The 26,914-nt window shown below is 52.1% G+C and overlaps 3 protein-coding genes across 6 annotated transcripts in view; 2 read left to right on the top strand and 1 right to left on the bottom strand.

The window, feature by feature from the left end:
• The first annotated feature begins 6,485 nt into the window (after positions 1-6,485).
• Positions 6,486-11,670, top strand: FNDC4 (fibronectin type III domain containing 4). Of its 2 annotated transcripts, none has more exons than XM_065730635.1 (6): positions 6,486-6,594; positions 9,325-9,440; positions 9,585-9,789; positions 10,074-10,163; positions 10,498-10,609; positions 11,222-11,670. In XM_065730635.1, exons 1-6 carry the CDS (start codon positions 6,522-6,524, stop codon positions 11,244-11,246), a joined length of 621 nt encoding a protein of 206 aa, XP_065586707.1. In that variant the 5' UTR covers positions 6,486-6,521; the 3' UTR covers positions 11,247-11,670. The 2 variants fall into 2 exon arrangements, with proteins under 2 accessions (XP_065586707.1, XP_065586706.1); XM_065730634.1 differs by having other exon boundaries at positions 6,507-6,594; positions 10,476-10,609.
• A 2,023-nt stretch (positions 11,671-13,693) lies between these two features.
• LOC136045018 (low density lipoprotein receptor adapter protein 1-like) lies at positions 13,694-22,298 on the bottom strand. 3 transcript variants are annotated; one of them, XM_065730631.1, is made up of 9 exons: positions 22,190-22,298; positions 19,476-19,618; positions 18,859-18,971; positions 18,382-18,496; positions 16,652-16,724; positions 16,125-16,237; positions 15,127-15,176; positions 14,228-14,313; positions 13,694-14,061 (listed from the first exon to the last, which is right to left on the bottom strand). In XM_065730631.1, exons 1-9 carry the CDS (start codon positions 22,272-22,274, stop codon positions 13,898-13,900), a joined length of 942 nt encoding a protein of 313 aa, XP_065586703.1. In that variant the 5' UTR covers positions 22,275-22,298; the 3' UTR covers positions 13,694-13,897. The 3 variants fall into 3 exon arrangements, with proteins under 3 accessions (XP_065586703.1, XP_065586704.1, XP_065586705.1); XM_065730632.1 differs by having other exon boundaries at positions 14,228-14,310; XM_065730633.1 differs by having other exon boundaries at positions 14,228-14,268.
• Positions 22,299-22,452: 154 nt separating this feature from the next.
• The window catches only part of IFT172 (intraflagellar transport 172), a 30,433-nt gene continuing 25,971 nt past the window's right edge, over positions 22,453-26,914 (top strand). Inside the window, exons 1-6 of the mRNA XM_065730629.1 lie at positions 22,453-22,516; positions 22,595-22,738; positions 22,825-22,937; positions 24,248-24,287; positions 25,347-25,412; positions 25,929-26,008. Of these exons, the coding sequence (XP_065586701.1) occupies positions 22,478-22,516; positions 22,595-22,738; positions 22,825-22,937; positions 24,248-24,287; positions 25,347-25,412; positions 25,929-26,008 (482 nt within the window). The 5' untranslated portion in view covers positions 22,453-22,477. The remainder of the gene's footprint in view (positions 22,517-22,594; positions 22,739-22,824; positions 22,938-24,247; positions 24,288-25,346; positions 25,413-25,928; positions 26,009-26,914) is intronic.

Raw genomic sequence — 26,914 nt, 5'->3', positions numbered from 1 at the left:
GTGAGTACTGTAGATGCCTTCTTTGTTATTTTACCTATTTCTTTTCAATAATATTTTTGTTATGTGAATGAGGTGTTTTAGCAGTGGCTTCCCTGCATGGGAAAAAACAAAAGAAGGGGGTTCTTTCTGTTTTCCTTTTTTTATATTTTAAGTCACACATCGGTATGAATTCTGGGTTGTAGGGAATATCTTCTTATGTTCCAGAAATGCACCAGGTATTACAGAAACTAGCACGAAGCAGCAGCACAGGCAGTGATACTGTCTTTTGGAGAATGTGTTCTCCAGAATCTCTGTTATCCAAAGACCCAGTATCCCAGGAAGTTGCAAAATCTGACATTTTTCTTGCAGATTTGCCAGCAGGAGAATAGACAAGTGGCTCCATGCTTCTTCCCTGTGAATTTTCCCTGGCTAACAAGACAGTTAGCTGGTGCTGAAGTTCACAGGGAAGCCATTGCAGTGCCTGGTGAACAGGCAGATTTATACATGCGTGTTACTACCAGAAGCATGATGGCCTTGATAGTGGGAAGCACTGTATGGCCAGGGTGTGTTTGAGAGCTGCCCCTTCCGTGCACTAAGCAAAGCAGAAAGTAGTGAGAGAGCACACAGTGCTCCATTGTGATTGATGTAGTGGTTACACTGCTTTTTTTCAAACCAATTGTCACTCTGGTTGCAGTACTGCACCAAAAGTATAAATCTGTGGGCTTCTGTGCAGGGTGTACAAGGCTTGCAGCCAGAGGGGCAAAATAAAAATGTCACCAGTGTGAGAATGTGGTTTCTTGTCCGTGTGGTGTTCTTGGCACCATCCCTACCTGCACAGCACACCCCAGCCTGCTCGCTTGGTTGTCATGCATGCTGACTGATGCTGTGCATTTCTCCACTCCATTCCTCCTCAGTGCTTTGATCATGTTTACTGCCTTACTGATGGCCACCAAGATAAGCCCATGCATTCAAGGAGGCTTTCCTTAGTGGGCTTTGGTCTCTAGTCCAGTTTGCTGTCACTTATAAGCTATTAATCAGCCCTGTTTTCTAGGTGTGGGTACTTCTTTGCGACTATCTGGGTTTTGTAGTTATATCCAGTATGTATTCCTCCACATTACATGGTATGTGGGGGAAAAAATCATCCAGGAGTCCATCCACAGCCTGTTCATTCTCAGCTCTGTCGACGTTAGGGCAGCTCATTTGCTGTGTTGACTCAAGCTGATAGGAGTTGGTGGCACTGTTTCTGAGGAGCGTGATCTGCACAGCAGCTCCTGCTTCCTCCTGTAGGTGAACTAAGGCAGGCTGCCCAGCATGCATGCAGCACACTGCTTGGAGCCATGGGAAAATCTAGCCTCAAGTAAGGGACTGGAAGTGGGGAATTCACATTTGTCACATGGATCCAGGGCTAATAATGTATAAAAACTGTACTGCAGCCTACCATGCTAAGATGTACTATTTAAGCACCCATGGGCCGACTGTTCACTCCTCTGTCGATGGTTCAGTCAGCTCAGCCCTCTGCAAATCCAGGTCAAAAACCCTCCCCCAGCACATTTGCCCTGGCAGTTACAAATAGTATTTGAGCACGAGTTCGTTAAGAAAGAGTTCTGTTTCAGTGCAGAAGAAGTGACAGGGGAGACCAGCCGGTTGCTGAGTAGTTGTTGCAGTGACTCATTACTCTAAAAGCAATGTGCCTTACTTCACATTGGGATTGTTTTCAATTTCAGCTTCTGCATCTTGTATTGCTCCATCCTAGTAAGTCAAATAGCCTTTACAGTATTGGAAATTTCTTCATATTTTCGGTCATAAATAACTCCATGTAATTTTCTATACGAGCTCAAGAGATTTTCTAGTCTCAGTCAAAATAGTTTTCTCTTTCCTTTTTGTTGTTCTTTCTGATGTTTTATGTATTTAGCAGCATAGGGACAGAAAACAGAAACCAAATGAAGTACTCTGTAATAGTCTTTGTAATGTAGAATGCAATGATAATATTGCTGTATCCTCAGCTGTCTTTTTTTTTTCACCTCACAACTGTTTCATGACGCTGTTCACATTCAGTTTGCAATCTGCTCTATTAAATACAGTTTTCAGTTCTGGGATTTGGTTGCAGGGCCTATTTCCTTTGCTTTTAGGAGTACAAGTTTGCAAGGCTTCCATCTGGGCATCACTTTTATCAACTGATCTGTCCTCTGTCCAACACTACAGTGCATCTCAGTGCACAGCAGAGGCCGTAACTCAGTGTGGTTTTGCTTGAGCCACTCTTTGGGATGACTTGGTTGTATAATTTCTCATTGCTTTCATTTTCCATCAGCTTTCTTTACCCTGCAGATTTTCATTGCAGTTGTTTTGTATTTTCATTAGCATGTTGTTAAAAATCTATCAGCTAGCTGCAGACTGGCAATCTCTGGAACAAATCCTTGTTTACAGGGATTTAGTAACTAGCATTTAATACATTCCACCCATACTTGTATGGCATACGGGGCCAAGAACGATGCCTTACACAAACTGACTGTGTCTATAGCTACTTTTTCCAACCCAGACTTGTAATTTAATTAAAAAATGTTTACAGAAATCTGTTCTCTGGGAAACCACAGTGGTTGGCTTTACTTACAGTGTCACTCAGTGTCAGTTCAGCTGTTGGTTTGGTGGGGAGACTTCAGGCTGATGAGCTATGAGTGCTCTGTTTGCCATTATTTAAGTTCTGGTACGATGCTGGAGTTGTGTTTCCTTCCTTGTCCTGGGAAGTGGGAAGACAGAACATCTTGAGGGTTGGTTTTTTGTTCTGTCCTGTTTGCTTTCCTTAATCCTCAGCGATTCTTCCGTTGTTCCAAGGAGTGTTAACAGCCATTAATAACAATTAAGAGAACTCTTTGGGACATTATTTATTCACAGTTTTCCAACACCTTTAGTTTTTAAAGCTGTTTCAATGATGCCAAAAGATGTGCCTTTCAGAGATGGCTCCTGCCTGCATGGAGCAGCCCGACTGCAGTCTGTGGTGAATGGCAGTCAGCTCACAGCAGCACACATCATATGCTCACTCCTGTATCAGTAAGGAGCACTTCCAACTTGTTCCTTAACATCTCCCATGGCGAGGACAGCACGCTGTGCCACACAAGCTCTTCCATGGGTTCCTTGCAGAGGTGTTATGTAGAACTTGGATGTTTCCCTGTGCACTGTCACTGGGAGCAGAGCTGGGGCCTGGGAGCAGTTCCTGAAGCCTCTTGGAGCTCAGAGATGGCAGTGACCTGCATGGTAGGTGGCTGGATGGGTGATGTCACCCTGGGTCGGTGCCTGGCTGGAATAATGGGCATAAAACCAACACCACTAAGCACAGCATTATCAATTTCTCAAAGTGTTGCTTGACTGAGGGCCAGCTTTCTTCAAAATCAAGGAGGTCAATTTCGTAATTAAAATACAGCAAGATTTGGGTGGGGGGCAGAAATTCAACAGCTCTGCTTCTTAATTAGTGCAGTGTCTCTTTATGCATGTTGTATCCGTTCCAGAAATCCATCTGAGCTACCCTCAGAGGTTTCCTAAATCACAGAGCCATAGAATCACTTGGAGTTGGAAGGGACCTGTAAAGGTCATCTACTCCAACTCCAATGAATGGGACATGGGAGAGCAGTGTGGTGGTGCTGAGCCACCTGCCAGTGTTAACCCACAACAGGAGGTGCTCCTGACCAGACCCAGCACTGGGTGGCACTGGGTGGCACTGGCCGGTGTGGGGAATGAGTCCTTTTCAGCCAAGAGTTAATTTCATACCTAGTTTCTAACTAGGACATTTCTGATTTTATTCTTAGCTCTTGAGTCTTACACAACCCCCCTGTGTAGACCTAAGGGGCCTTTAACCTTCAGCTCATTTTCCCAGCTGTGTGCACACTGAATGATAACCTTTAGGTTTCTTTTTAAGAGCTCAAACTCCTTCTGTCTCCCCCCGGGATGTTTCCCAGTCCACAGGTCATTGTCTTCTCTGTACTCCCCAAACGTTTGTGTTCTTTTTCAGGTGAGGTCCCAGGTCAGTTTCCACATCTCCCATGCCTGTTTTTCTCAGCTACAGACAGAAAATCGTCTTCATGGTTTACATAACCACAGAGGATGATGCGTGTCCCTGCTGCCCTTGAATCCTTCTCAGGCACTGCTTTGCAGGACGCAGGCTCGTCTGCAGGTACAGCCTGCTTCAAAACATGTCAGCTCTGCCTACACTAAGAAATTAGAGAAGGCCAGAGACCGTTTCTGGGCACTGAAGTCAAATCATCCTGGCTGTTGAATGCCCCTGAGTGATCCCCCCAGTGGGGGACCAGCATGGGCACCAGCAAGCTGAAAGATGATGGATAACTCCAGTGCACTGCTGTACCTCAAGCAAAAGGTCTGCCCCAAGGTACTGCAACCTGGGGCCTGGCTCCTCCTAGCCTCCTCAAGACAGATCTTTATGATCTGTTGAGCAAAAGTGAACCTTTTTCTTCAGATTAGTTGCCTGAATCTGGATTTGGAGCCATAGCATCCTTACAGTTGGAAGGGACATTGAAAGGCCATGTAGTGCAACTCCCCTGCTCCGGACAGGGACACCTCCACCAGGTTGCCCAGAGCCCGATGGCTCAAGCTTGCCTTGAAAGTCCCCAGGGATGGGGCATCCACCACATCTCTTCTTTTTTTTTTACCTTTTTGCTTTGCCAGTTGTGTTCTGAGCTAAAGATTGCAGTGAAGAGGCTGTTTCTCATTCTCTGTTGCAATTAAGCTCTCAGTGAAAGCAACGCATTGAATGGAACACATTGAATTCTGACACATATGCCATTGAGTGTTTAAAGTGTCATAAAAATTGGCATATTTAAAAAGGGCCTCAACAGCCGTTCCCAGTGTTCAGTCACCTCTGTCTTTGTAGTCTTCTTCTACTTAAAAGTGCAATGGAATAACCCTCTCGTTTTATAGTAATACTTTCACAGTAATGCTTTCCTGTCAGATTGCTTTTCATTTTATCAGGCTCTCAGCTTCAGTGCCTTCACGTGGTGTAATGGCATCTAAGAGGGGCTGTGAGAAAGGAGGGGACAGGTTCCTTAGCAGGGTCTGTTGTAACAGGACACGGGGAAACAGTTTCAAACTGAAAGAGGGGAGATTTAGACTGGATATATAGAAGTTTTTTACAATATGAGCAGTGAAGCACCGGTACACGTTGCCCAGAGAGGCAGTGGTGTCCCTACAGACAGCCAAGGTCAGGCTGGGTGGGGTCTGTGAGCACTGATGGAGCTGTGGGTGTCCCTGCTCACTGCTGGGAGTGGGACCAGGTGACTTTCAAGGGTCCCTTCCAACGCAAACCATTCTGTGAAATGATATGGGAACGCCACATGCTGTGCAGTTGGCCCATCTTAAAAGAACAGAGAAGAAATGGTCAGCTAGGAGCTACAGCGAGGATCCAGAGTGACACAAATGGTGCAGTGCGCACACACAAAGAATAATTATTAACTCTCTTACAATAGAAACTGGGAAGCACCAAAGGAAGTAATTGGGCAGCTGGTCTAAACCCAACAGAATAAATTACTTTTCACATTGCACATAATTACATAGCAAAACTCTTGGCTTCACCGTACCCTGTGATAATAAAAAGTATTGATGTCTGTTCTTGGGCAGCGCTGAACATCCCCCAAGCCAATTATGGTAAAAAATTACCATCTCCAAATGAACCAAGAAAGGAAGATGGGGAGTTATTAGTGACTAGCAGAGGGACTTAGTGTTTCATAAAGATGATAATCTCAAAGAGTTGCAATCTACAACCAGGTGGCAGAGCCAAGCCACACGTTTAGATCGTAGACTTGTCAGGTTGGAAAAGACCTCTGAGATCCCCAAGCCCACCCCACCCCACCGTGCCCACGGTGCCACATCCCCACACCCCCAGGGACGGTGACCCCACCACCTTCCCTGTGCAGCTGTGCCACTGCATCACCACTCTTTTGGAGAAGAAATTGGCCCTAATATCCAATCTCAACCTCTCCTGGAGCAACTTCAGTCCGTCACCCGTCCTGACCCCCACCTCACTGCAACATCTTTTCAGGTATAGAGAAGAATGAGATCTCTCCTCCACATCAAGCAATCCCAGTTCCCTCGGCTTCCCCTCCCCCCCCCGCTTTGTGCTTCACAGCTTCACTGCCCTTTTCCGGACACGCTCCATGTCCTCAGTGTCTTTCTGCAGCCCCAAAGAAGGGACATTTCCTTCAGACGTGAGGAAGGAATCCTTCACCCACAGAGAGCCGTGAGTGCCCCATCCCTGGAGCTGCTCCACCCCCGGCTGGGCCCCGCGCAGCGTTAGCTGGTGGGACGGCATCGCTCGGGTCGGAGCAGCCCCAGGCACGAACCGGGCCACGACGTCCGAGGGCGCTGCGGTGCCGCTCGGGGCTGCGGGGCGGAGCCGGGCAGGGGAGGGAGGGCCGCCCCGCCCCCACCCCCCCGCGCTGCGGTCGGGGCTCGGCCCCGCTCCGTCCCCCGGCGCAGGGAGCGGGCCGGTGCCAGGGCTGCCGCCCGGGGCAGGGCTGCGGTCCGGGGCCGGCCCCGCCGCCATGGCCCGCTTCTCGGCGTACCTCAACCCCGTGCTGGTGCTTTTCAGCTGCGACCTGTGCCTGGTGCGAGCCAGTAAGTGCCGCCGGGGGACGGGATGGGGACGGAGATGATGGGGATGGATGGAGGTGGGGATGGGACGGGTGTGGCGGGCAGGGGTGCAGCGGGGCTGTCCCGTGAGCCGGTCCCTGTGGCTGCCGTGCCCGCATCCCTCCGGGCGTTGCTGCCCGGTGCGCTTTACCGCGGGCGCTGCTCTCCTTCCTTCCCCGTCTCACCTCCCTGGCAGTGCCTGCCGCTCTCTGTTGGCCCCCTCCCGCAGCAGAGATGCGATGCGATGCGATGCGTTGCTACGTTCTGGCAGCCCGTCACGGCGGAATGGGCTGCTTCGTTCTGAGCTCGGCCTGGTGTCCGTCCCCTGCTGTCCCTTGCTGTCCCCACGCAGCCTCCTTGCACAACAGGAACTCCGGGAGCCCGTGGGATTTGGGAAGAAACGCAGTTAAAAAAGTGCCCGCCCGTCTTCAGGTGCGCGGTGCCAGGCAGGCTGCCCTGCCGCAGGGATGGACGGCTTGGACCAACATCTGTGCCCTTGAGCAGCAGTGCCAAGGGCACGGGTCCTCTTCCAGAGGCACAGCGGGACGGGGAGACACCTCCATGGGGCTGTGCCCCATCCCTGTGCCCAGCCACGTCCTCCCGTGCTGATCCAGAGGTGCATCAGTCCAACACCTCCTCAGCAGCAGGAAAGGGTGCAACGTCAGTCCATGATTGCTCTTTCTGTGGTGCTGCCCCGTTCTTTCATAGGGTTTTAATCAAAAGTGAAGCTGAATGGCTTATAAATGATGCAGGATCATTAGTGCTGAACGCACTGCGTGGGGCTTAGCTCTGGGAAAAGCGTGCCACAGAGCACAGCAGTCTTGGAGGAGCTTAGCTTTAAAGAGATGCTTTCAAGAGCCATATCAGAGTGCAGATGTTTTGGAGCCCTGGCACTCGGGTCTTTTTGGCACAGGACTGCTCTGACCTCAGCAAGAGAACGTGGGTATGATGTGGGGATCTCCCTGTGGTGTGAGCTCTCCTTTGGAGGTCTTCTCCCAGTGACTTTCATCTTGCGTATCCTTGGAGTTTAACATCATCCCCAAGAATAAACTTATAGACTCATAGAATTATTCAGGTTGGAAGAGACCACTAGGATCTCCAAGCCCAAGTACAACCCACCCCACCGTGCCCACTGCCCACGTCCCTCAGTGCCACATCCCCACGGTTCTCAAACACCCCCAGGGATGGTGACCCCACCACCTCCCTGTGCAGCTGTGCCTCTGCATCACTGCTCATCCTGAGAAGTATTCCTAATACCCAGCTGGAACCTTCCCTAGTACAACTTGAGGCCGTTACCTCCATCCTAGTACCTAGTTCCAACAGCTGAAGCTTTCTGTCCTCACTTTTCCTACTACGTGTGCAAATCCCACATTGCTCATCATGTGTTCTCTACATCAGACCAACCAAGTGACGTGGACCCAGTAGCACGGATCACGGATCAGTGCAGTGACCTTGCTCTCAAACCGTAGTGACTCAGTCCCACGTCTCAGCATCCCCTGCAGAACCTAGAAAATTCTGCAGGCTCCAAACACAGACTTTCGCACTGCCGAGATGTCAGACCTCTAATTTCCCTGCCTCTCCGTTGGGCAGGTTCAGAGCCTCTCTCGTTCTGTTAGATGTAAAAATCCACCTGATTTGTTATAGTGGTGAAACACCAGGTCTCGTTCTTGGCCTGAGGCCAAACAGCAGCACGATGTGACCACATCCACAGCGCTGAGCTCACATGTTCCAGAGAGCACGGAGCACATCAGGGCTACGTGCTGGGAATGGTCCTTGGCTCGTGTTGATTCCTGAGCCACATCCCTGAGGGGTTTGGGCACGTGCTGCTCAGTTCAGACCTCAATAATTCCAGGGGTTGAAATGACAAAATAGCACTGTTGCGGCCTATGGGTCTATCCAAAGGATGGCAATGGCTTGGGTGTTGCTGTCGGTTTGCAGCTGATGGCATTGCACTCAGAGTCAGCTCTGCCCTCTTCGTTGGGCTTTCCTCCCCCATTCGGAGCAGGGAGCAGTGCCTGGCAGATGAGGTACCCAGATTGAGCTCCATAGTGTGTTTATTCCAAGCTGCCCCATTTTTCTGTCACAGTTGATATATAAATACTGTGTCTGTGCTGCTTCCTACGCAGCCCTGGGTGGTGTGCCAGGCATTCACGATGTGCACGTGCACAGGGCAGCCCCAGAGACTGGAGGATCCTCATTTCACTGTCACAGTTGTGGTTGAAGTACTGCATTCATGTAGGGCTTATTTGGCCACGGAGCCCCACAGAAGCGTGGGACTTAACTACCAAGAAGCTGCTGTGTCTGGGCTGAGCAGCAGCATGCCATGTCAGGCAGCCCAGCTGCTGCTCTGCAGGATGCTTTGCAACAATGAAAAATCTGAGCAGCAGCACTCTGCTCAGCCCTCAACGCGCTGCTGATCTGCAAGCAGCTGCCCTAGCAAAGAGCTGACGTGAGTATCGCTGTCCCCTCCGATGGCAGGTTTGCTTCAGTCTACAGGGGACTTCCTCTTCGTGTCATTTGCTTCTGCAGGGTCTGGTTAAATTGCTTCGATAGCAGATGAACTGCTCTCCCTGTAGTCCCAGCCAATGTGCTGCAGTGGGCGAATGGTGGAGAAAACCCCCATGGTCGGGGGGGAAAGGGAGGGACGAGTGCCATTTCTGACAGATCTTTTGCTTCTCTCCCTTGCCTCGCCTCGGTCCACCTCTGCTCACCCAGACAGGCCTCCGTCCCCCGTCAACGTGACTGTGACACAGCTGAAGGCAAACTCTGCCACCGTCTCTTGGGACGTGCCAGAAGGAGACGTGGTCATCGGCTATGCCATCCTACAGCAGGTACCCAGCCCGTGTCCCCAGGGGTTCCTCAGGCTGCACAGGGATGCTGGAGGTGCTGGCCCTCCCCTGGGGTGGAGGATTGCCTCCCAAGGGTGCAGGCAGGGTGCGGGCCGACTGAGGGATGACAGCTCTTCACTCCAACAGCGGCAGGACGGGCAGATGCAGCGCTTCATCCGGGAGGTGAACACCACCAACCGGGCCTGTGTGCTGTGGGACCTGGCGGAAGACGCCGATTACATCATCCAGGTGCAGAGCATCGGCCTCTATGGGGAAAGCCAGGCCAGCAAGCGTGTCCACTTCCGGACCCTAAAGGAGACCGACCGCCTCCCTTCCAACAGCTCCAACCAAGGTGAGGGCATTGCCCAAGTGCCACTCGTGGGGCCATCTCCTTTCCGCTTTGCAGCCACGTTGTGCCCGTTGCCTGGGGGCTGTCCACCAAAAGAGATGATGTGCAGCGTGGGTCCTTATGGAAAGCTGTTGGCTGCATGCCTTCTGCCCAGTCAGTGTCTGTCTGTCCAGGGGAGGGGAGCCTCTCTCTACGGCTCCTCAGATCCTTGAACGATGCTGGTCCTGAGGTGGGCTCTGCTGGGAGCGTGAGCGCTGCCAGCCCTGCCTGGCTGCTCTTCTCCACAGGTGACATCACCATGGAAGGGTTGGACAAAGACAGGCAACTGCAGACAGGAGAGATCATCATCATCGTGGCCGTGCTGCTCATGTGGGCAGGTGAGTGCCACTAGCAGCGGTCCAGCAGGCTGGGACAGAGGCACAGTCTTGGGTCCACAGAGAGGATGGGGCTCAGAGAGTGCAGAGGAATGCTGGCACGGTCCTGGCATCCTCCTTCCTTTCAAGTCCATTGGGTCTGGTCCTTGTAGGTGCCCCTGGCTCCGTTTTCATAGAATCATTAAGGTTGGAAAAGACCTCTAAGGTCATCAAATCCAACCATCACCCCAACCCCTGCTTTCTTGCTGTGACAATGGGGAGGGGAGCAGGGAGCAGCCGGCGTGAGGGAGTCCTTCACCCCTCCTCTTTCTGCAGCGGTGATCGCCCTCTTCTGCAGACAGTATGACATCATCAAGGACAACGACTCCAACAACAATAAGGAGAAGACGAAGCCATCCTCAGAGCACAGCACTCCAGAGCGACCCACCGGAGGACTGCTGCGGAGCAAGGTGAGGGGGAGGGCTGGCAGGAGGGCTGGCATGCGACATCTGTGCCTTAGTGCCTGGACAGTTTCTTGCTCTCTCCATAAATAGAAACACCCCACAGTTTGTGTCCTCACCCCAAAAGCTGAGGACTTGCAGTGAGCCCTGGGGCAGCTTGTGTGCCCCACCTGTGAACACAGGAGAAACACCAGCAGCAGTGGCAGGACACCTCTGCTGGGATGGCTCCCACGTTGCAGGATGGTAGCTGTCCTCTCCCTGTTAACAACCAGTGCTTGCCCCATTACCTTGCTCCTTCACCACCCTGCATTGACGCTGCACCTCTTCTGCATCTCAGGGAGATCAGCACCTGACTTGTTCTTCATTGCTCAGCAAAGACTGATGTATAACCTTGATGGCATGTGCTCTGGTGGCACATTGCATTAGTTTTTTCCCTTGGCTCTCATCTGTCTCCTCTATCTGTGGTGTCAACTCTACTCATACGTTCCCTGCCAACCTCTGTTTCCCTGTTTCCTTGATTTCCAGGACTTCAAGGTTGAAGTTCTCTTTCCTCCTCCAGATTTCCCATCCCAAAGTCTCCATAAAGCACAGCCTTAAAGCATCATCTTTTTTCTCCCATAGAAGAAGTCTCCCTCTGTCAACATAATCGAGGTGTAAGTGCAGCACCAGCTCTGCATCTGGGCCCCCGGGCATCGTGTCAGAGCTACAACAGGCCTTGGAAGAGGAGGCAGCACCAGGCAGCCAGCCTGGAACTCTGCATGCGAAGATCCACGTATCCGAACTTAACGCTTTCCCAAGGGCACCTGTCTGGGGGTGTGCATGGAGCTGGCTCCCGTCCGTCCCGCATGCCTGGCCCCACTTCCCTGCTGCCACGGAGCGTGGAGCTGAGCGACAGAGTGTGGGTACAGCACCAGCCCGTGGGGGAGCACTGGGGCTGCTGCCCTGTCCTGTGTGCAGCCCTGGGGGGAGGCAGCATCCCAGAGCCCAGGCTTGGCCAGCATACAGCCATGTGGCACCTGACTGCTGCCCAGGAGATGTTCTGGGGCAGACCTGGCTCTCTGCTGTGCTGGGGGGGAGGAACTGCCCCAAGACTGAGGGGAGGGTGCAGTGCAGGCGCTGGCCCCAGTGTTGCCAGCGTGGTCGTGGCCAAGCAGCTGGGATGGGTCTGTGGGGCTGGGCTGTGAGAGTGGGTCCCAACAAACACAAATGAGAGCTTGAGGAGTTAGTGCTGCTGCAGTGCCTGGCTGGGCTGCAGCAGGGCAGGGAGCATCAGTCCCGTGGGTGAGGATCACAGAGCCATGGGAGCAGGTATGGCCAGCACACGGCTGTGGCTTTGCCACTTCCCCATCAGGGCTCTCTGTGCCTGCGTGCTGCATGCACAATCCCGGCTGGATTGGTGGGATACGTGCCACGGCTGAGGCCTGGCCCAGCCATGTTCTTGCCAGAGGCAGGGGACACAGGGTGACACGAGGAGTCCTGCTGCCACAGAGGCCATGCCCGGTGCCCTGGCTGCTGCTCTTCCCTCCGTGCTCCGCTCTGTGGCCGGTCACCGAGCTGGGCACTGCAGCCCTGGACTCACGCATCACAGGATCCAGCGTCTTCCAGGAATAAACCTCCCAGCAAATCACTTTCAGGACTCTCACTTCCAGGTGCTGTTCAGCTTCTGCTGCAGGACTGGATTGGGAAGGGACAGGGTAAGCAATTCCTGTGGCGGGGTCTTTTCAATAAAAGCATCCTGGCTCAAAACAGCATTGTCCCTGCAGCACTGCAGGCTGGGGGGGGGGGGGAGGGGAGCATACACGTACTATCACTTCTTGCACTAATGTGCACAGCTCTGTTCTTGGCACGGGGTATCATGCTCTGCATCAGGTCCTCTAAGGCCATCTTGCACTTCTCTCTGGCTTTTTGAGAGTACCAGTGCTGCATGCTGGCCCGTTGTGCTGTAGGACACACAGCTGCTTGCTCTTCACAGACAAAATACACTGCAGAGTGCAGGAAGATGACACCAGGTCTCAGCAGGCTGCTGGCAGGAGGCTGTGCTGCTCCCCATCAGGTGAGGAGAGCAAAACCAAAACATCAGAATACAGAAGCTGTGGCCAAATGAAAAAAGGAACACAGTGTCCCTGACGTTATATGTAGCAGGCACAGCAGCTGTTTGGGGCTGACACAAGGAGCTGGAAGCTGCTCACTGCAGCAACAGCTGGTAAAACTGATTAACTGCAGCCCTGACACCCACCAAGTCCTGCAAGAAGTCACACAGGGCTGTACTGACAGCACAAGCATACTGCAGCAACCTTGAGCTTCAGGGAGACAGAGGCAGTTACACTGCCCAGAGTGTGGCAGCACCCAGGCAATAGGTACAGCCCACTGCCTTCCCCAGGGGCAGGAGATGGGGAAGCAGAATTGTTCACAACCAGGAAAGCAATCAGCTGCAAATCTGGCATCCTGCTGGGGGGCAAACCAAGTGCAGCAGGATAGCAGCAGCAGAGTACACACTAGGCTGAAATGGGTGGACACCTGCTGGTACATGGGACATGTGCCATCCCTGGGCTCTGCAGGGCCCACTTTCAGCTCCTGCTGTGCTAACATTTGCTGGTGCACTGGTCCAGCACAGCACAAGCCAGATTCCAAGGCTCCTCAACATCCCTCTGACACAGCACCAGCACTGCCTTACTGCAGGTAGTACAGTGGACACAGTACTTCACACGCTTGCACAAGGTCCCCCTGAGCACTCAAAAGCAAATGGACAACAGTCAAACAAAACCAATCAACCAAAAAAAAAACCAACCCTCAGTTTATTTCCCTACAAATGCTGAGCTTTCCTTTCAAAAACAGCTCGCTCCATTTGTGGGAGGGTGCAGGGCTGAACTGCAGGGGCAAGGCCCCTCCAGGCCAAGAGCTATGGCTTTGAGGGTCACACGCACCTTCAATTTGCTGAGCAAGCCCTGTGCCCAGTGGGCAGCTCAGCACCAGCTGGTCCCTGCTGCCACTGCAAGGAGCAAAGTCAGATCAGCACAGCCCTGGGTGTACCACCTACATCCCTGCAGGCTCAGGGCACATGGGGTGGCTGCACCTGCACTGACAGCAGGCAGAGCAATGAACATCAGTCCATCGGCCTTAAAGCAGAGCAGGGAGCAACTGCAGTCTGAGGCAGATCATGCAGGTGGGCAGCAGGACAAGGAGAGGGTGGCACAGCCCACGTGCTGCGCCGGCAGATCCTGTGCCTGGAGACAGTGCAGGCCTGGGTGCAGGCACAGGGTGAATCCTGAGTGGCTGCTCTGTTGCTGCAGACATGGCTTAGCCCAGGGGATTCTCAGGGCACTCAGTCCCAGGGCCAGCTGTGGGGGGGTTTCCAGCTCCTCCTGGCTCCTTCCAGCTGCCTGGGGGCTGCCCCAGGCCGGGCCAGCTCAGCAACAGCTGTGCAGTAGATGAGCTCGCTCCGGGCACAGGAGGCGCCAACTCTGAAAAGCAAGAGGGAGGGTGATCTGGTCCATAATGTTTGTGGTTGGGAACTTGACACAGACAGGGAGGGGAAGCAGACCTTCCCAAGAGAGCCATCAGCCTCCTCCCTCTGCAGCTGCCACGCTGGGAGGAGGGGGAAAAGCAACATAAAGGGAGAGAGCTTACCTGCTGGTCCACGGGCTCCCCTCCCCAGCTCCTCCATGCAGCTTTGGAAGAGAACAGAGCACCCATCATCTCCAAGCAAGCACCTGCTGAGAGACCCATGCTCATGACCCTGGCAACTTGGCCCAGCAGTAACAGGCACTCAGACTGCAGAAGGCCTTCGCCTACTTCCAACCAAACCCTTTCCCCAGGCCATCCAGTGCTGACACAGCAAGGCCACATCTCTTCCCCATCAAGAATCCCACCAGGAACAAGTGGCCTCATCAAAGGGACACATACACACCTTCAGACACCTGCTCAGAGCAGCCTCAGCCTGCTGGCATCACCAGAGCCATCGGGCACTGGCTTGCCAGGTGGATGAGTAGACCTGTAACAGAATGGGTTCATCAAACCCACCACCACAGGCACCACTGCAAAGACCTATGGGTTAATCCTCCACTTCTAGCCTGTCACCACCCGCTCCTCCCAGGCTCAGTCCCAGCTCCCAGTCCACACCATTAGCATGATCAGGCATCCACCCTGGCCCAAGCCCACAGAAATCAGGGGAAGGAGAGGGCCAGCTCTGGGTTCCACATGAGAAGCACACGTGGACAGGCTGTCCTCAGCAAAGAGTGGCAGAAACACATCCAGAGATGTCTCTTGGTCTGTCCTGAGGGGTAAGCATCTACCCCCCACTGCAAGAGCTGAACTGCAAGATCTGCCCTTTCAAAACTCATCCCCCTTTACATTCAGCCTCAGTTGACAGAGACAGAGAAAGCAGCAGAAAGCTTCCCCATAGATTTCATCCAAGATCTCACAATGCTCATAGCTTCAGCAGTTCCCCTTGCTTGGAACATGCAGAAGAAAACAAGACAGGGTTCACCAGAGTGCTCTTTACACACAGGCAGTAGCTTACCACCTACCCAGATAAAGTCTCATCGAGGTTTTCATCTTCCTCCTCCTCTTCCTCCTCCTTGCAAGCAAGCAAACAAACAAACAGAAAAGTAGGTCTCTACCAGGATCCAGTTTGGGATGCCCAGAGCCTCTTCTGGGGCAGCACCTTCACAAGACAGTCACCCACCAGGCATGACAAGGACAAGACTCGTCTACAAGCAGGAAGGGGAAAAATGGCACCTGCAGTACTGGGTTGATGAAATCCTTGGAGCTCAGACACAGCCACACAAGGGAAGAGACAGACCAAGGTTCTCCTCACATTCCCCAAGCCAGCAGAGCACCAAACACAGGGCGTGAACTGGGGATGAGCCACCAAGCTGAGATAGCTGCTGCACACAGCACACCTTTGCCTAGAGACTGGAGCAGGGTGAGCATGTCCCAGCTGGAGGACCAGGCAGAGAACCACCTGGAGCACGCTGCAAGCAATGATGGCCACAACCACTGCCAGACTGGGCCAATGCTGGAAGCACGAAGTCAAGAAGCAAGCATTCAGAGGCTCCTGGGCAGGGACACAACGACAACAGAGACTTGCAACACTAGAAATGCTGTGACTGGCTCTGGACATTCAGTGGGTGCTGTGCAGATGGGCAGGGCTGAGCCTTATCCCAGGCTGGCAAGATGATGACCAGACAAAGATTCCTCCCCTTGAGAGTAGCTGTCTCACCCCAAAGCATGGCACCAGGTCTGCAGAGCAGGTCCCAGCTCCCTGTTCAACAGGGCTGGCTGCTGCAGTGCTGGGCCTGACAGGATTGCTCCTGGAGCAAAGATCACCTGCAGCTCCTGCCTTGTGAACCAGACAGAGCACGAGGTGCTGCTTGTTATGTAAGCTCCCCCACATATAAGAGAGGCTGTGCAGATACCAACAGGAGCCTGAAAGGCCAGGAGGAGGGAGATGCATAAGGGTTACTCTTCTCCTGCCCTAATGAGTGACAGCCCTGGGCATGGGCCAGACTTGCACATACTGTACCCCAAACTGGTGTCTGAAGGGAGGGCTCCCCGGGGGAGCTGGCTCACTTGCTCTGCTGGGCTCACTGCGCTCCAAGACACATGGAGGGTGAAGGGGCTGTTCCTGCCTAGAGCCTGGGACAGGGCAAAAGCAGCACAGTTAGCGCCTGGAACTTGAACAAGGCCCAGCAGGGGATGTACAGGCAGAACTGTGGGCAAGAGACCGATGCCCCTGCTGTGCTTGGGGGACAGTGCAAACAAACATGGGGGTAGAGGGGGGATGCTGCTCAGGGCAGGTCCTACAGGGACCCTCAGCAGTGCAGAGGAGGTCAGCATGGATAGCACGGACACCCCCAGAGAGAGGCAGGGTGGGCTCCCCATGTGGGGAAGCAGCAGAGAGCACAACAGCAAGGACAGCAACCTGGCTGGTGCATTTCACTACCCAAGCAGCAAGCCATCTCTCCTCCACACAGCCCAAAACAAGATCTGGCATTGCAGACCCCAATCCCAGGACTAGGCAGAGGGAAACGTCAGATAAATTCCTCCTACCTGCATTTGCTGCTTCCCAGAGATCCAGTGCCATCTGGAAGGCCTGGGCCACTGTCAGCGTCACAGCCTGGGCCTGCGTACAAGAAAGAGGGCAAATGTCTACTTCCATCTCTGTCTCCAAGCCAAGGCAATAGTGCTGCCCAAGAACAGAGGTGCTCCAGGCCTCCCTTGCCACATCTCCCTGTGCAATGCTCATGTGGAAGACCAGGGCTCAGCGCTCTGCCACTCTGTGCACATGGGCCAACCATAGTGCTACTATGTTACTGGGTGCTACTAGTGTTACTATGTTAACCATAGTGCTACTATGTTACATAGTGCTACTAGTGTTACTGGGTGACCAGACAGGTAGATGAGGGAAAGGCTGTTGATGTAGTCTACCTGGACTTCAGCAAGGCCTTTGACACGGTCTCCCACAGTATTCTCCTAAGGAAACTGGCAGCCCGTGGTGTGGACAGGTTCACTCTTCTCTGGGTGGAGAACTGGCTGGAGGGCCGTGCCCAGAGGGTAGTGGTTAATGGAGTTAAGTCCAGCTGGCGTCCTGTAACGAGTGGTGTCCCCCAAGGGTCAGTTTTGGGGCCCATCTTGTTTAATATCTTTATTGATGACCTAGATGAGGGAATTGAGTGTACCCTCAGTAAGTTTGCAGATGACACAAAGCTGGGAGGATGTGTCAATCTGCCTGAGGGTAGGGAGGCCCTTCAGAGGGATTTGGATAGGCTGAACAGCTGGGCTGAGCAAAATGGGATGAGGTTCAATAAGACCAAGTGCCGGGTCCTGCACTTTGGCCACAATAACCCCATGCAATGCTATAGGCTTGGGGCAGAATGGCTTGAAGAATGTAGAGAGGAAAAGGACCTGGGGGTGTTGGTTGATGCTCGGCTCAACATGAGCCGGCAGTGTGCACAGGTGGCTAAGAAGGCCAACAGCATCCTGGCCTGTATTAGAAATAGTGTAGCCAGCAGGAGCAGGGAGGTGATCATCCCCCTGTACTCAGCTCTGGTACGGCCGCACCTCGAGTACTGTGTTCAGTTTTGGGCCCCTCACTACAAGAAGGACATTGAGGCCCTGGAGCGTGTTCAGAGAAGGGCAACAAAACTGGTGAGGGGCCTGGAGCACAAGTCTTATGAGGAGCGGCTGAGGGAGCTGGGATTGTTTAGTCTGGAGAAGAGGAGGCTCAGAGGAGACCTTATTGCACTCTACCACTTCCTGAAGGGGGGTTGTGGTGAGGAGGGGGTAGGCCTCTTCTCCCTGATAAGTAATTACAGGACGAGAGGGAATGGCCACAAGTTGCGCCAGGGAAGATTTAGATTAGACCTCAGGAAGCATTTCTTTTCTGAAAGAGTGGTCAGGCACTGGAATGGCCTGCCTAGGGAGGTGGTTGAGGCACCATCCCTAGCGCTGTTCAAGAAGCGTTTAGATGAGGTGCTAAAGGACTTAATTTAGTAGTTGGGTAGAGATAGTGATAGGAGGATGGTTGGACAACATGATCTTATAGGTCCTTTCCAACCTTATGAACTTATGAACTTATAGCCAAGATTTGATCCCAGAGGAGCTGGGACAGAAGAATCTCCTATCACACACCATCCACCTCTGCACAACGTGAGGACACGTGCATTCCCTGGCTCTATTTCCAGCCAGGTGTAAGGGTCTGCTCTCTCTGAAGGGGAAGAAGAAAGGGCCTCGTTCCCACCCTTACCTCAAAGAGCCAAGAGCCAAAGAGAAGTGCTTACAATCTTCTTCTTGGGTGACAGGAAGGCATGGCACTCCAGCGCCCCGCTCTCCTGGCTCTGCGCAACGTAAGCGAAGACTTTGTTCTGCAGCTTGTCCGTTGTGCAATAGGAGATCCTATGGGCAGAGAGGAGCTGCTGAGAGCAACAAGGGAACCCAGCACAGGTCTGCTGTGCCCCCAGTGCACCAATAAGCAGGAGGGACAGCCTCAGACTTTCCATCTGCCATCCATCAGCTCCAGTCTGACACAGGATGCAGAAGAGACAAAGCAGGGTCCACAGAAAAGGTCAGATACTGAGAACACAAGGTTGTCCCTGAATGTATTCAGACCCAGGCAGTGCTGTGGGGGCCAGCACAAGGCCCAGCCCACCTTCGCTGCTTGAGATCCCACCAATCTCCTGCTGGCTGCTCTGGAAAACCCAGAATCATAGGTCTAGGATCACCCTCTTCACCCAGGCCCTCCTACATGCCATGCCCACCTGTAGATGGAGATGCTCTCAACCATCTCCTTCGTGTCGGCGTCCTGCAGTGAGATGCCCCTTGGAGACACTGTCAGAATGACCTTCTGGAACTTCCGAGCTCCCACCCGTGCCTGGCAGCAGAGAGACACAAAACATCTTTGAAGACCCAGCGAGGGCCCTCACCCCACCCTGGTGCCAGAAACCCCATAGATTCTGTACAGAGCATCGCTCACTCAGACCCATGCTGCAGAGGTTCGGGCCACAGGGACAGGAAAGCAAGAGCCTGGAGATCAGGCATGCCACGTGCAGGACACCCCAGGAGTTCCTCCATGCTATGGCCATGCACATGGGAAAGGACAGACCTCACCTCCCCAAATTCTTGCCCTCCTCTTTGTGAGGAGAGGGACAAAGTCCTGCTCCCAGCTGTGAGGAAACAGGCAGTGGTGGCTGTCCTGAAGAAACAGCTTCCTCCAAAGCACTGTGGTGGAGACCAGCCTGCCACTTGCAAGCTACCCTCCCCTTAGGAACAGCACAGTCCCTAGTTAGAACTCAAGACTGTGATGTTGATGTTTCCCAAGTCTAGTGGCCAGCTACAAACTGGCTCTACTCTACCCCAGCACAGAGCTGGCTCTCACCGTGGCAACGATCCGGCGGATAGCAGCAGCTGCCATGTCTTCCCCTTTGGGTTTCTCTACCAGTGTCATGCCTAGATACTTCAAAGTGAAGCACATCCCTTCAAGTAGAGGTTCCTGCATGTCAGCCCAGCTCTCAGGAAGCTCTGTAAAGACAAAATGATTTAGCAGCAGAAGCCACGTACCAGCAGCCCTGTGGCTAGTGCCACCTCACCTCTCTGCAGCTTCAGCACTCTCCTGGCTCTGTGACCATCTTGGAAGAACACAATGAGAGATCACCCTCAAAGCCCTACACCCCTGGCCCTGGGGGAATAAGCTCTGGCTGCAAAGACAGTAAGCTCCTGCATATCTGCACAGGGCCTCAGATGCTATCCTTCAAAACCTAACATTTACAGGACTCATTTCCTTCACCGCAAGCAGCATAAGCTACATACTACATTCACCTCATCCTCTTAAGGCACTGCCCCACCTCAAGAACAGCAGTATTTGCTGCCCAACTCAGATCAAAATCCCCAGCTGCAGCAGCAGGCTGCCAGGAAAGGGGCAGACTGTCCAGCACTCACAGCTGACACAGAGGTGATAGGCTCTGTGTTACAGAAAAGCTTAGATTGGCATCTAAAGGGTGCAAGACAGCTTCCAGAAGAATGTACCTTATGGATGAATTCCAATACACAGAGGGAAAAGAACTCCATGTGCTTTATTGGTCTATTAAAAAAAAAAAAGACAAAGAGCATCTGTTCAAAAACTACCCTCATTAGTGAGGAATTTCTTTCTAATGTCTAATCTAAACCTCCCCTTTTATTTTAAAGCTGTTACCCCTTGTCCTGCACTCTCTGACAAAGAATCATAGAATTGCTTGAGCTGGAAGGGAACGTTCAAGGTCATCTAGCCTAACTCCCTGCAGTGAACAGGGACACCTACAGCTCCATCAGCGCTCAGAGCCCCATCCAGTCTGACCGTGGCTGTCTGCAGGGGCATCCACCACCTCTCCAGGCAACCTGTGTCAGTGCTTCACTAAGAGAGTCCCTCCTCAGCTGTCCCACAGGCCTTCAGGTACAGGAATATCACAGTGAGGTCTCCCCAGAGCCTTCTCTTCTCCAGGCTGAACACCTCAGCCTGTTCTCATAGGGGAGGTGCCCCAGCCCCCTGAGCATCTTCGTCATCTTCTCTGGGCCCACTCCAACATTTACACACCTTTCTTACATTGGGGTTCTCAGCAATTTTGGTGGGGTCTCACGAGAAGAGAGTAGAGGTGGATAATCATCTAGTCAGTCTCCTTAGTTCCCTAGGGAGGGCTCTCGGCACATTCAGCTTCCTTCAGAAACTGATTTACTTCACTTTCTGCATGTGCTGGTAGAGGGAGTCCTGAAACCACTGTTACTAACAGAGGACACACAAAACAAGCACTGTAAAAGCAAACTGCAAGTTCTGCTCCCACTAGATGAAGCCAATAGAAAGCTCACTCTCATCAAAGACAAAAACCGTTGATGAGATCATCACCATACACAAAGGAACGCTCCTTTCATACCAAGCACTTCCTCTGGGGATACTTTTCAAGGACAGATGAAACAGAATTGAGCACACATTTACCTCCTCAAATCTCAAGAGAGAAGAAGGATGGGAACAGAGAAGATTGTAGAATCATCACACAATCACTGATGCTGGAAAAGATCTCTAAAATCATCCAGTCTACCCATCTAACCCACCTCCCCACGCCCACTGACCATGACCCTCAGTGCCACATCTCCCCTCTTCACAAACACCTCCAGGGATGGTGACTCCACCACCTCCCTGTACAGCTGTGCCACTGCATCACTGCTCTTTCTGAGAAAAAATGCTTCCTAATACCCAACCTGAACCTCCCCGGTACAATGTGAAGCAACCACCTCGTGATATATTGCTGTTACCTGGGAGAAGAGACCAATCCCCACCTCACTGCAACATCTTTTCAAGTACAGAGAACAATATGCTCTCCCCTGATCCTCCTCGAGACTGAACAATTCCACTTCCCTCAGCCAGCCCCCATAACACTTGTGCTCCAGACTCTTCACAGCTTTGCTGCCCTTCACTGCACACTCCAGGGCCTCCCTACCTGGTGTAGGGAACCTGCTTTGACAGGGGGGTTGGACTCGATGATCTCTTGAGGTCCCTTCCAACCCCTGTGATTCTATCTTTCTTGTAGTGAGGTGCCCAAAATTAAACGCAGCCCTCAAGGTGCAGTCTCACCAGTGTTGCACAGGTCGGGTCAGAGTACTAGGAGTCAACTTGTGTGGATTCACCCCCATAGAGGAGGGACTTGGATCAAAGAACTTGGCACACCATTAGAATTCAACGCCTCCCTAGGAATCAGGCATCAGTTTACACTGAGACAATGCTTCTCAGGGTTATTTTCACTTCTTCCCTGGGACTAGCTCCCAGAACGTTCCCGCTACGCTTATAGAACGCTCTGACCCACAACTGAAGCAACCTGAATCCACGGGGAAATCAGAACACCTCACCCGCACAACACATAAGGCCGCAGCTACCGCGGAGCCTTCCTCAGCGCCACGTCAGCACCTCGCTCCGAGCACAGCTCACGCAGCGCTTCAACCCCACAGGGCCCGCGGCCACGGCCCGACCCCACGGACCCCCACCCCGACCCGGGCCCACATCAGCGCTCCCCGTCCCCACGGACACGCCCCGACGCTCGGGCCCCTCCGCCCCCGTCTCGCACTCACTGCGCCGTCGGCAGAGCCCCAGACCGTGCCGGGCGAGACGCGGACTCCGCAGCACCGCGCGACCCGCAGCGCGCAACGCCTCCATAGCCGCGCCGGAACTGGGACGGGGCGGGACAGGAAGCGGAGACATCGAGACAGGAAGAGGCGGGGCGACGCGACCTAGCGCGGGGGGGGGGGGGGGAGTGATGACGTCATCACCCGCGCCGTCCCTGGGGTTGCTAGGCAACGGGTGCGGGTTGTAACGGGGCGGTGCGATTCGGTGCTGTTGCCGCTCTCGGTTCCGGCGCGATGCAGCTGCGGCACGTGCGGACCCTGCTGGCCCCGCAGGTCGGGTGTGGTCGGGTCGGGGGGAGCTTGGGGTGGAGTCTCGGCTGCCGCGGCGCTGAAGCTGTGTGTGTCTCGCAGGACGGCACCGCGCGTGTGACCTGCGTGGCCTGGTCGGCCAACAGCGGCCGTTTCGCTGTGTGCACCGCGGAGCGTGTGGTGCTGCTGTACGACGAGCACGGTGAGCGGCGTGACAAGTTCTCCACCAAGCCTGCCGATGCCAAGGTGAGGGTCCCGGGCTGCTGCCTGTGGGCTGTGTGGATGGGACGCGGTGACCTTCCCCAGGGGCTCAGGCTGCACTCTGCCCACAGTATGGCAGGAAGAGCTACGTGGTGAAAGGCATGGCATTCTCCCCGGACTCCACCAAAATCGCCATTGGCCAAACAGACAACATTGTCTACGTCTACAGGATTGGAGAGGAGTGGTGAGTCTGCTTGCAGTGTCCAGTGCTGCAGCCACGGGAGGGGCTTAGGGGTCCTGGTCTGAGAAGGTCTGATCTGAGAAGGCCAGTGGTGACCTGGTTGACCAACAGTCGACCAAAAGTTGACCATGAGCCAGTGGTGTGCCCTTGTGGGCAAGACACCAGTGGGCTAATGGTACCTTGGGGTGTGCTGCAGAGAGCATGGTCAGCAGGGTGAGGGAAGTGATCTTCTCCCTCTGCTCTGCCCTGGCGAGGCCACATCTGGAGCAAAGTTTTGAGATTCTCTGTTAAAAAAAGACAGGGATGTCCTAGAGAGAGTCCAGCAGATGGCCACAAAGGTGATCAGATCCTAGAGCATCTCCTGTACAAGGAAAGGCTGAGAGCCCTGGGGCTCTTCAGCCTGGAGAAGAGAAAACAGAGATCTCATCATTCAGATGAGAAGTTTCACATATAAGTGAATGAGGCCAGGTTCTTTTCAGTGGCGTGCAGCAACTGAGCAAGGGGAAACAAGCAGATGTGGGAACACAAGAAGTTCCATAGAAACATGAGAAAGAATTTTACTGACAGAGCACTGGAACAGGCTGCCCAGAGAGGTTGTGGAGTCTCCTTCTCTGGAGATACTCGAGACCCACATGGATGCTTTTTTGTGCAACTACTATAGGAAACCTTCAGAATAAGTTGGACTATGTGATCTCCAGAGATTCCTTCCAACCCCTACAGTTCTGTGTGTGAAGGAAGTGATGCTCTCTGTGCTTTCTGGGTGCTGGTGTAGGTTCTCATCCAAGCCTGCTCATCAGCATAGAATGTGCAGTGGTACAGGTCATCTAACCTGCAGTGATTCACTCAGATCTTTCCATGGTGAGCAGCAGATAGGATTTCCTTGGATACAGCCATTGTGGAACCTGGTGGGAGCATGTGCCAACTTCTGTGGAGCTGTAGTCATAAAGCTGACACTGCTGTCCCCTGTTTGATAGATGTGGAATGGAGACACACACCTGCCTCACCTCACACTTGTTTGCTGTTGTGTATAGTGCTAGTGCTGATCAGGAAGGCGTGTCACCAAAGTTCTGGAAGCTCAGAGAATTCCCACGTTTTCCTCTCGCGTTAGTCTTGGAAAATATGTAAACTTGTTTTTCTTTCTGAAAATGTTCTGCCTAAAATTGGCTTGTGATGCAGCCAAGCAGATATCCTAACAAGCATACAAAACTTGAACAGCTTGTGTTCAGCAATATTAAAATGGGCTGAATATAAAGGGTGGAGTAGCCAGAATACCAGCTTTACCAATAGTCATTTTTGTCTGCCTTTTTCTGCAGGGGTGACAAGAAGGTGATATGCAACAAGTTCATCCAAATGGTGAGACCCAGACTCCCATTTAGCTCCATTTTCTCCCACAGAGGTAGGGTAGAGGCAACATTTGGATGTCGCTCTGCTCATACTCAGACTGTCAGTGGTATTTGGTTACTCAAAGACATGGACAGAAGCTAAGATAATCTCTACAAAGGATGGTCAGCAGCAGAGGGGATAGGTTGGTAGCTAAGCTTTGCACTGTCACAGGATTGCAGATGGGCTACTGATAGCCTGTGCATGGAGTTTTGGGCTCTTGGGCTCAAGACTCCCTGAGGGTAACTTGTAGTTCTGCAGTCAGCAGTATGTTCCCACTCTGACATGTTAAAATGCCTTATAGTGTGGCAGACTCACACTGGATTTACATGTTACCAGCCAAATGTGCTTTGCTTTTTTCATATGGTTCATAATTTTAAGGTGCATCATTACCCCAAGATTCCTCATTAACCATAATAATAATGATGGCATGCAGAATGCAGTTATAATGTGCAGTTTCCATGTGTTGCAGTACCTCAGGTTTGTAGTTTCAGTCAGGCTATGTCCTCGGCATTTCTAGTGTTCTGCTTCTCTAGTTCTACCTGTGTGTGTCAGAGAGCACTCTACCCGAACTTACTGACTGAAATTTTTCAGTTTAAATGTGAAGCAGTTGAACTCTCTTTGGTCCTCACTTACAATTAGGTTTCATGGTCAGATTTATTCACCTAATCTCCACACCTCAGATTTTGAGGACTCCTTTGATTTGGATTTAGTGAACCTGCTTCTGCCTGCCCTACTTGGCAGCATCTCATAACCATCTGGTTTGTAAATGAAAAAATAGTATAAATAAACTCTATTTGATGCTCAGCTTTGGGTTTTGTCAGGCTCTTACTCTACCCTAGCTCACTGTTAGTTACTTCAGATGTCACTGGGGGGTCTTAATCCCACATTAAGGTCCATTCCAATGCCCACATCCACAACATTCTTGGTCTGAGTGGTCTTACTTTTCATGAGCTGCCTTATGTAGCAGTGGGACGAGAAGTTTTCTGAGTAGGGTGGAGCTTTCACCTCTTTTTTCATCCTCTTTGGCAGAGTGCTGTGACCTGCTTATTGTGGCCAGCAGAGAACACCATTGTCTTTGGTCTTGCTGAAGGGAAGGTACAGCAACTTGTTACTTACCTGATTTTCTTATCCATGCAAGGTCTATGAAAGCCTGCAAGCACCCATGCTTCAGGGTAGAAACCATTACTGTTTGGGCTTAAGACACTGATGAGAAATGAGGGTATTACACCACTGTCTTAAGTTTTCTGGTTTTGGTTCCCAGTTAGTCCTTGGAGGTCTTCCTGGATCCTTGGGTCCTTTTCCTGAGCCTTCCTAGAAATGTGGAAGTGTGACTGCAGTGCTGATTTTTCTGCTTGTTCTCTAACCTATCATAAACAAATGAGCTTGCTATTACTTCTGGTGCTTACAAACTGGGAAGCTTCTGGAGATGTTACCTGGTGTAGGGAACCTGCTTTGGCAGGGGTGTTGGACTAGATGATCTCTTGAGGTCCCTTCCAACCCCTATGATTCTATGATTCTATGATTCTATGATTCTATGATTCTATGTTACAGTACAGGAAATCCATGGTTCTGTATGGAGCCAGAAGCAACAGTGATCATTCTCTTTCTCAGGTTCGTTTAGCAAATACAAAGAACAACAAGTCATCCACCATTTATGGGACGGATTCCTATGTGGTCTCACTAGCTTCCAAGTGAGTATGGAATTGCTTTAACTATGCTACTTTGGCTCATTCTCCTGCCCAGCCACTGGCCCTAGAGGTTGGGAGAGGTTGGCAGTGTCTTTATGCTGTTGGTTCTTGTCAAGATGATTCAGTCCTTTCCAGGAGAAATTACTTTCTAAAATCTGACACCTGGCCTCTCACACCCTCTTCTCCCCCCTATTTCCTTCCCAGTCTCCCTCCCTCTCTCTCTTTTCCTCATATTTCTAAACAAAGCTCACACTGTTACTGATAGGTGTTAATGACAAATGTGGGATTGAAAGAGACAGAAGGTGATGTTCATAGAATTTGTATTCCATATATTAATTATCATTAACAGTATTCATTCTATACACATCACGTTAAGCCTGTTTCCTCCTCCTTCTTTTCCCTGCTTGCATAGAGAAGTACACAATACAATAATGCTGCAGATAATGGCTTTTGTCTTGAAGTATTTGTCCAGATGTTTTGTTTTTTTTTCCCCAAATTTGTTGCTTTTAGGGATCGCTGGTGTCACAATACCCGTCCTCATTTCTAGAGGAGTTTCAGTGAAAAGATGGTTTGAAACACCTTATTATGAGAAATTATTATTATTCCACTTAAGTTTCCTTAGCCTCTAAGTGTTTTAGTAACATAGTAAGTTATAGTAAGTTAATTACTGTGCTTTTGCACGATGAAGACACTTAATTGCCCTCTCTCCTCTCTCCATACCTTTGTCAGCTTTCTTTTTACAGTCATTGGTACAGAACTACATCTTCTTGTGTTTACCACCCAACCTCTCTTTGGTGAAGGTTCATTTGATGAGGAGCATCAGCCCTGTCCCTGGAACTGGCTTCTGTAGGCAGGGATAGAAAAACAAAGGTGCAACTCTTACTGCAACTTTACATCATCCTGTCTGTT

This window comes from Cyrtonyx montezumae, unplaced genomic scaffold (assembly GCF_038088225.1).
Source record: "Cyrtonyx montezumae isolate F1298 unplaced genomic scaffold, pur_monq_1.0 scaffold_13, whole genome shotgun sequence".
NCBI classification, from domain to species: Eukaryota; Metazoa; Chordata; class Aves; order Galliformes; family Odontophoridae; genus Cyrtonyx; species Cyrtonyx montezumae.
Note: the sequence above shows the minus strand (reverse complement) of the source record. Positions and strands in the feature narration are given on the sequence as shown.

Excerpts from the sequence above, each read along its gene's own strand:
- FNDC4 (XM_065730634.1), top strand. The coding sequence starts at position 6,522 with ATGGCCCGCTTCTCGGCGTACCTCAACCCCGTGCTGGTGCTTTTCAGC. Across the intron at positions 6,595-9,324 it reads CCTGTGCCTGGTGCGAGCCA|ACAGGCCTCCGTCCCCCGTC; the intron begins GTAAGTGCCGCC and ends CTGCTCACCCAG. Across the intron at positions 10,164-10,475 it reads CGTGCTGCTCATGTGGGCAG|CGGTGATCGCCCTCTTCTGC; the intron begins GTGAGTGCCACT and ends CTCTTTCTGCAG.
- LOC136045018 (XM_065730631.1), bottom strand. The coding sequence starts at position 22,274 with ATGGAGGCGTTGCGCGCTGCGGGTCGCGCGGTGCTGCGGAGTCCGCGT. Across the intron at positions 18,497-18,858 it reads GAGAGCATCTCCATCTACAG|GATCTCCTATTGCACAACGG; the intron begins GTGGGCATGGCA and ends CTCTGCCCATAG. Across the intron at positions 14,062-14,227 it reads GGGAGCCCGTGGACCAGCAG|AGTTGGCGCCTCCTGTGCCC; the intron begins GTAAGCTCTCTC and ends CTTGCTTTTCAG.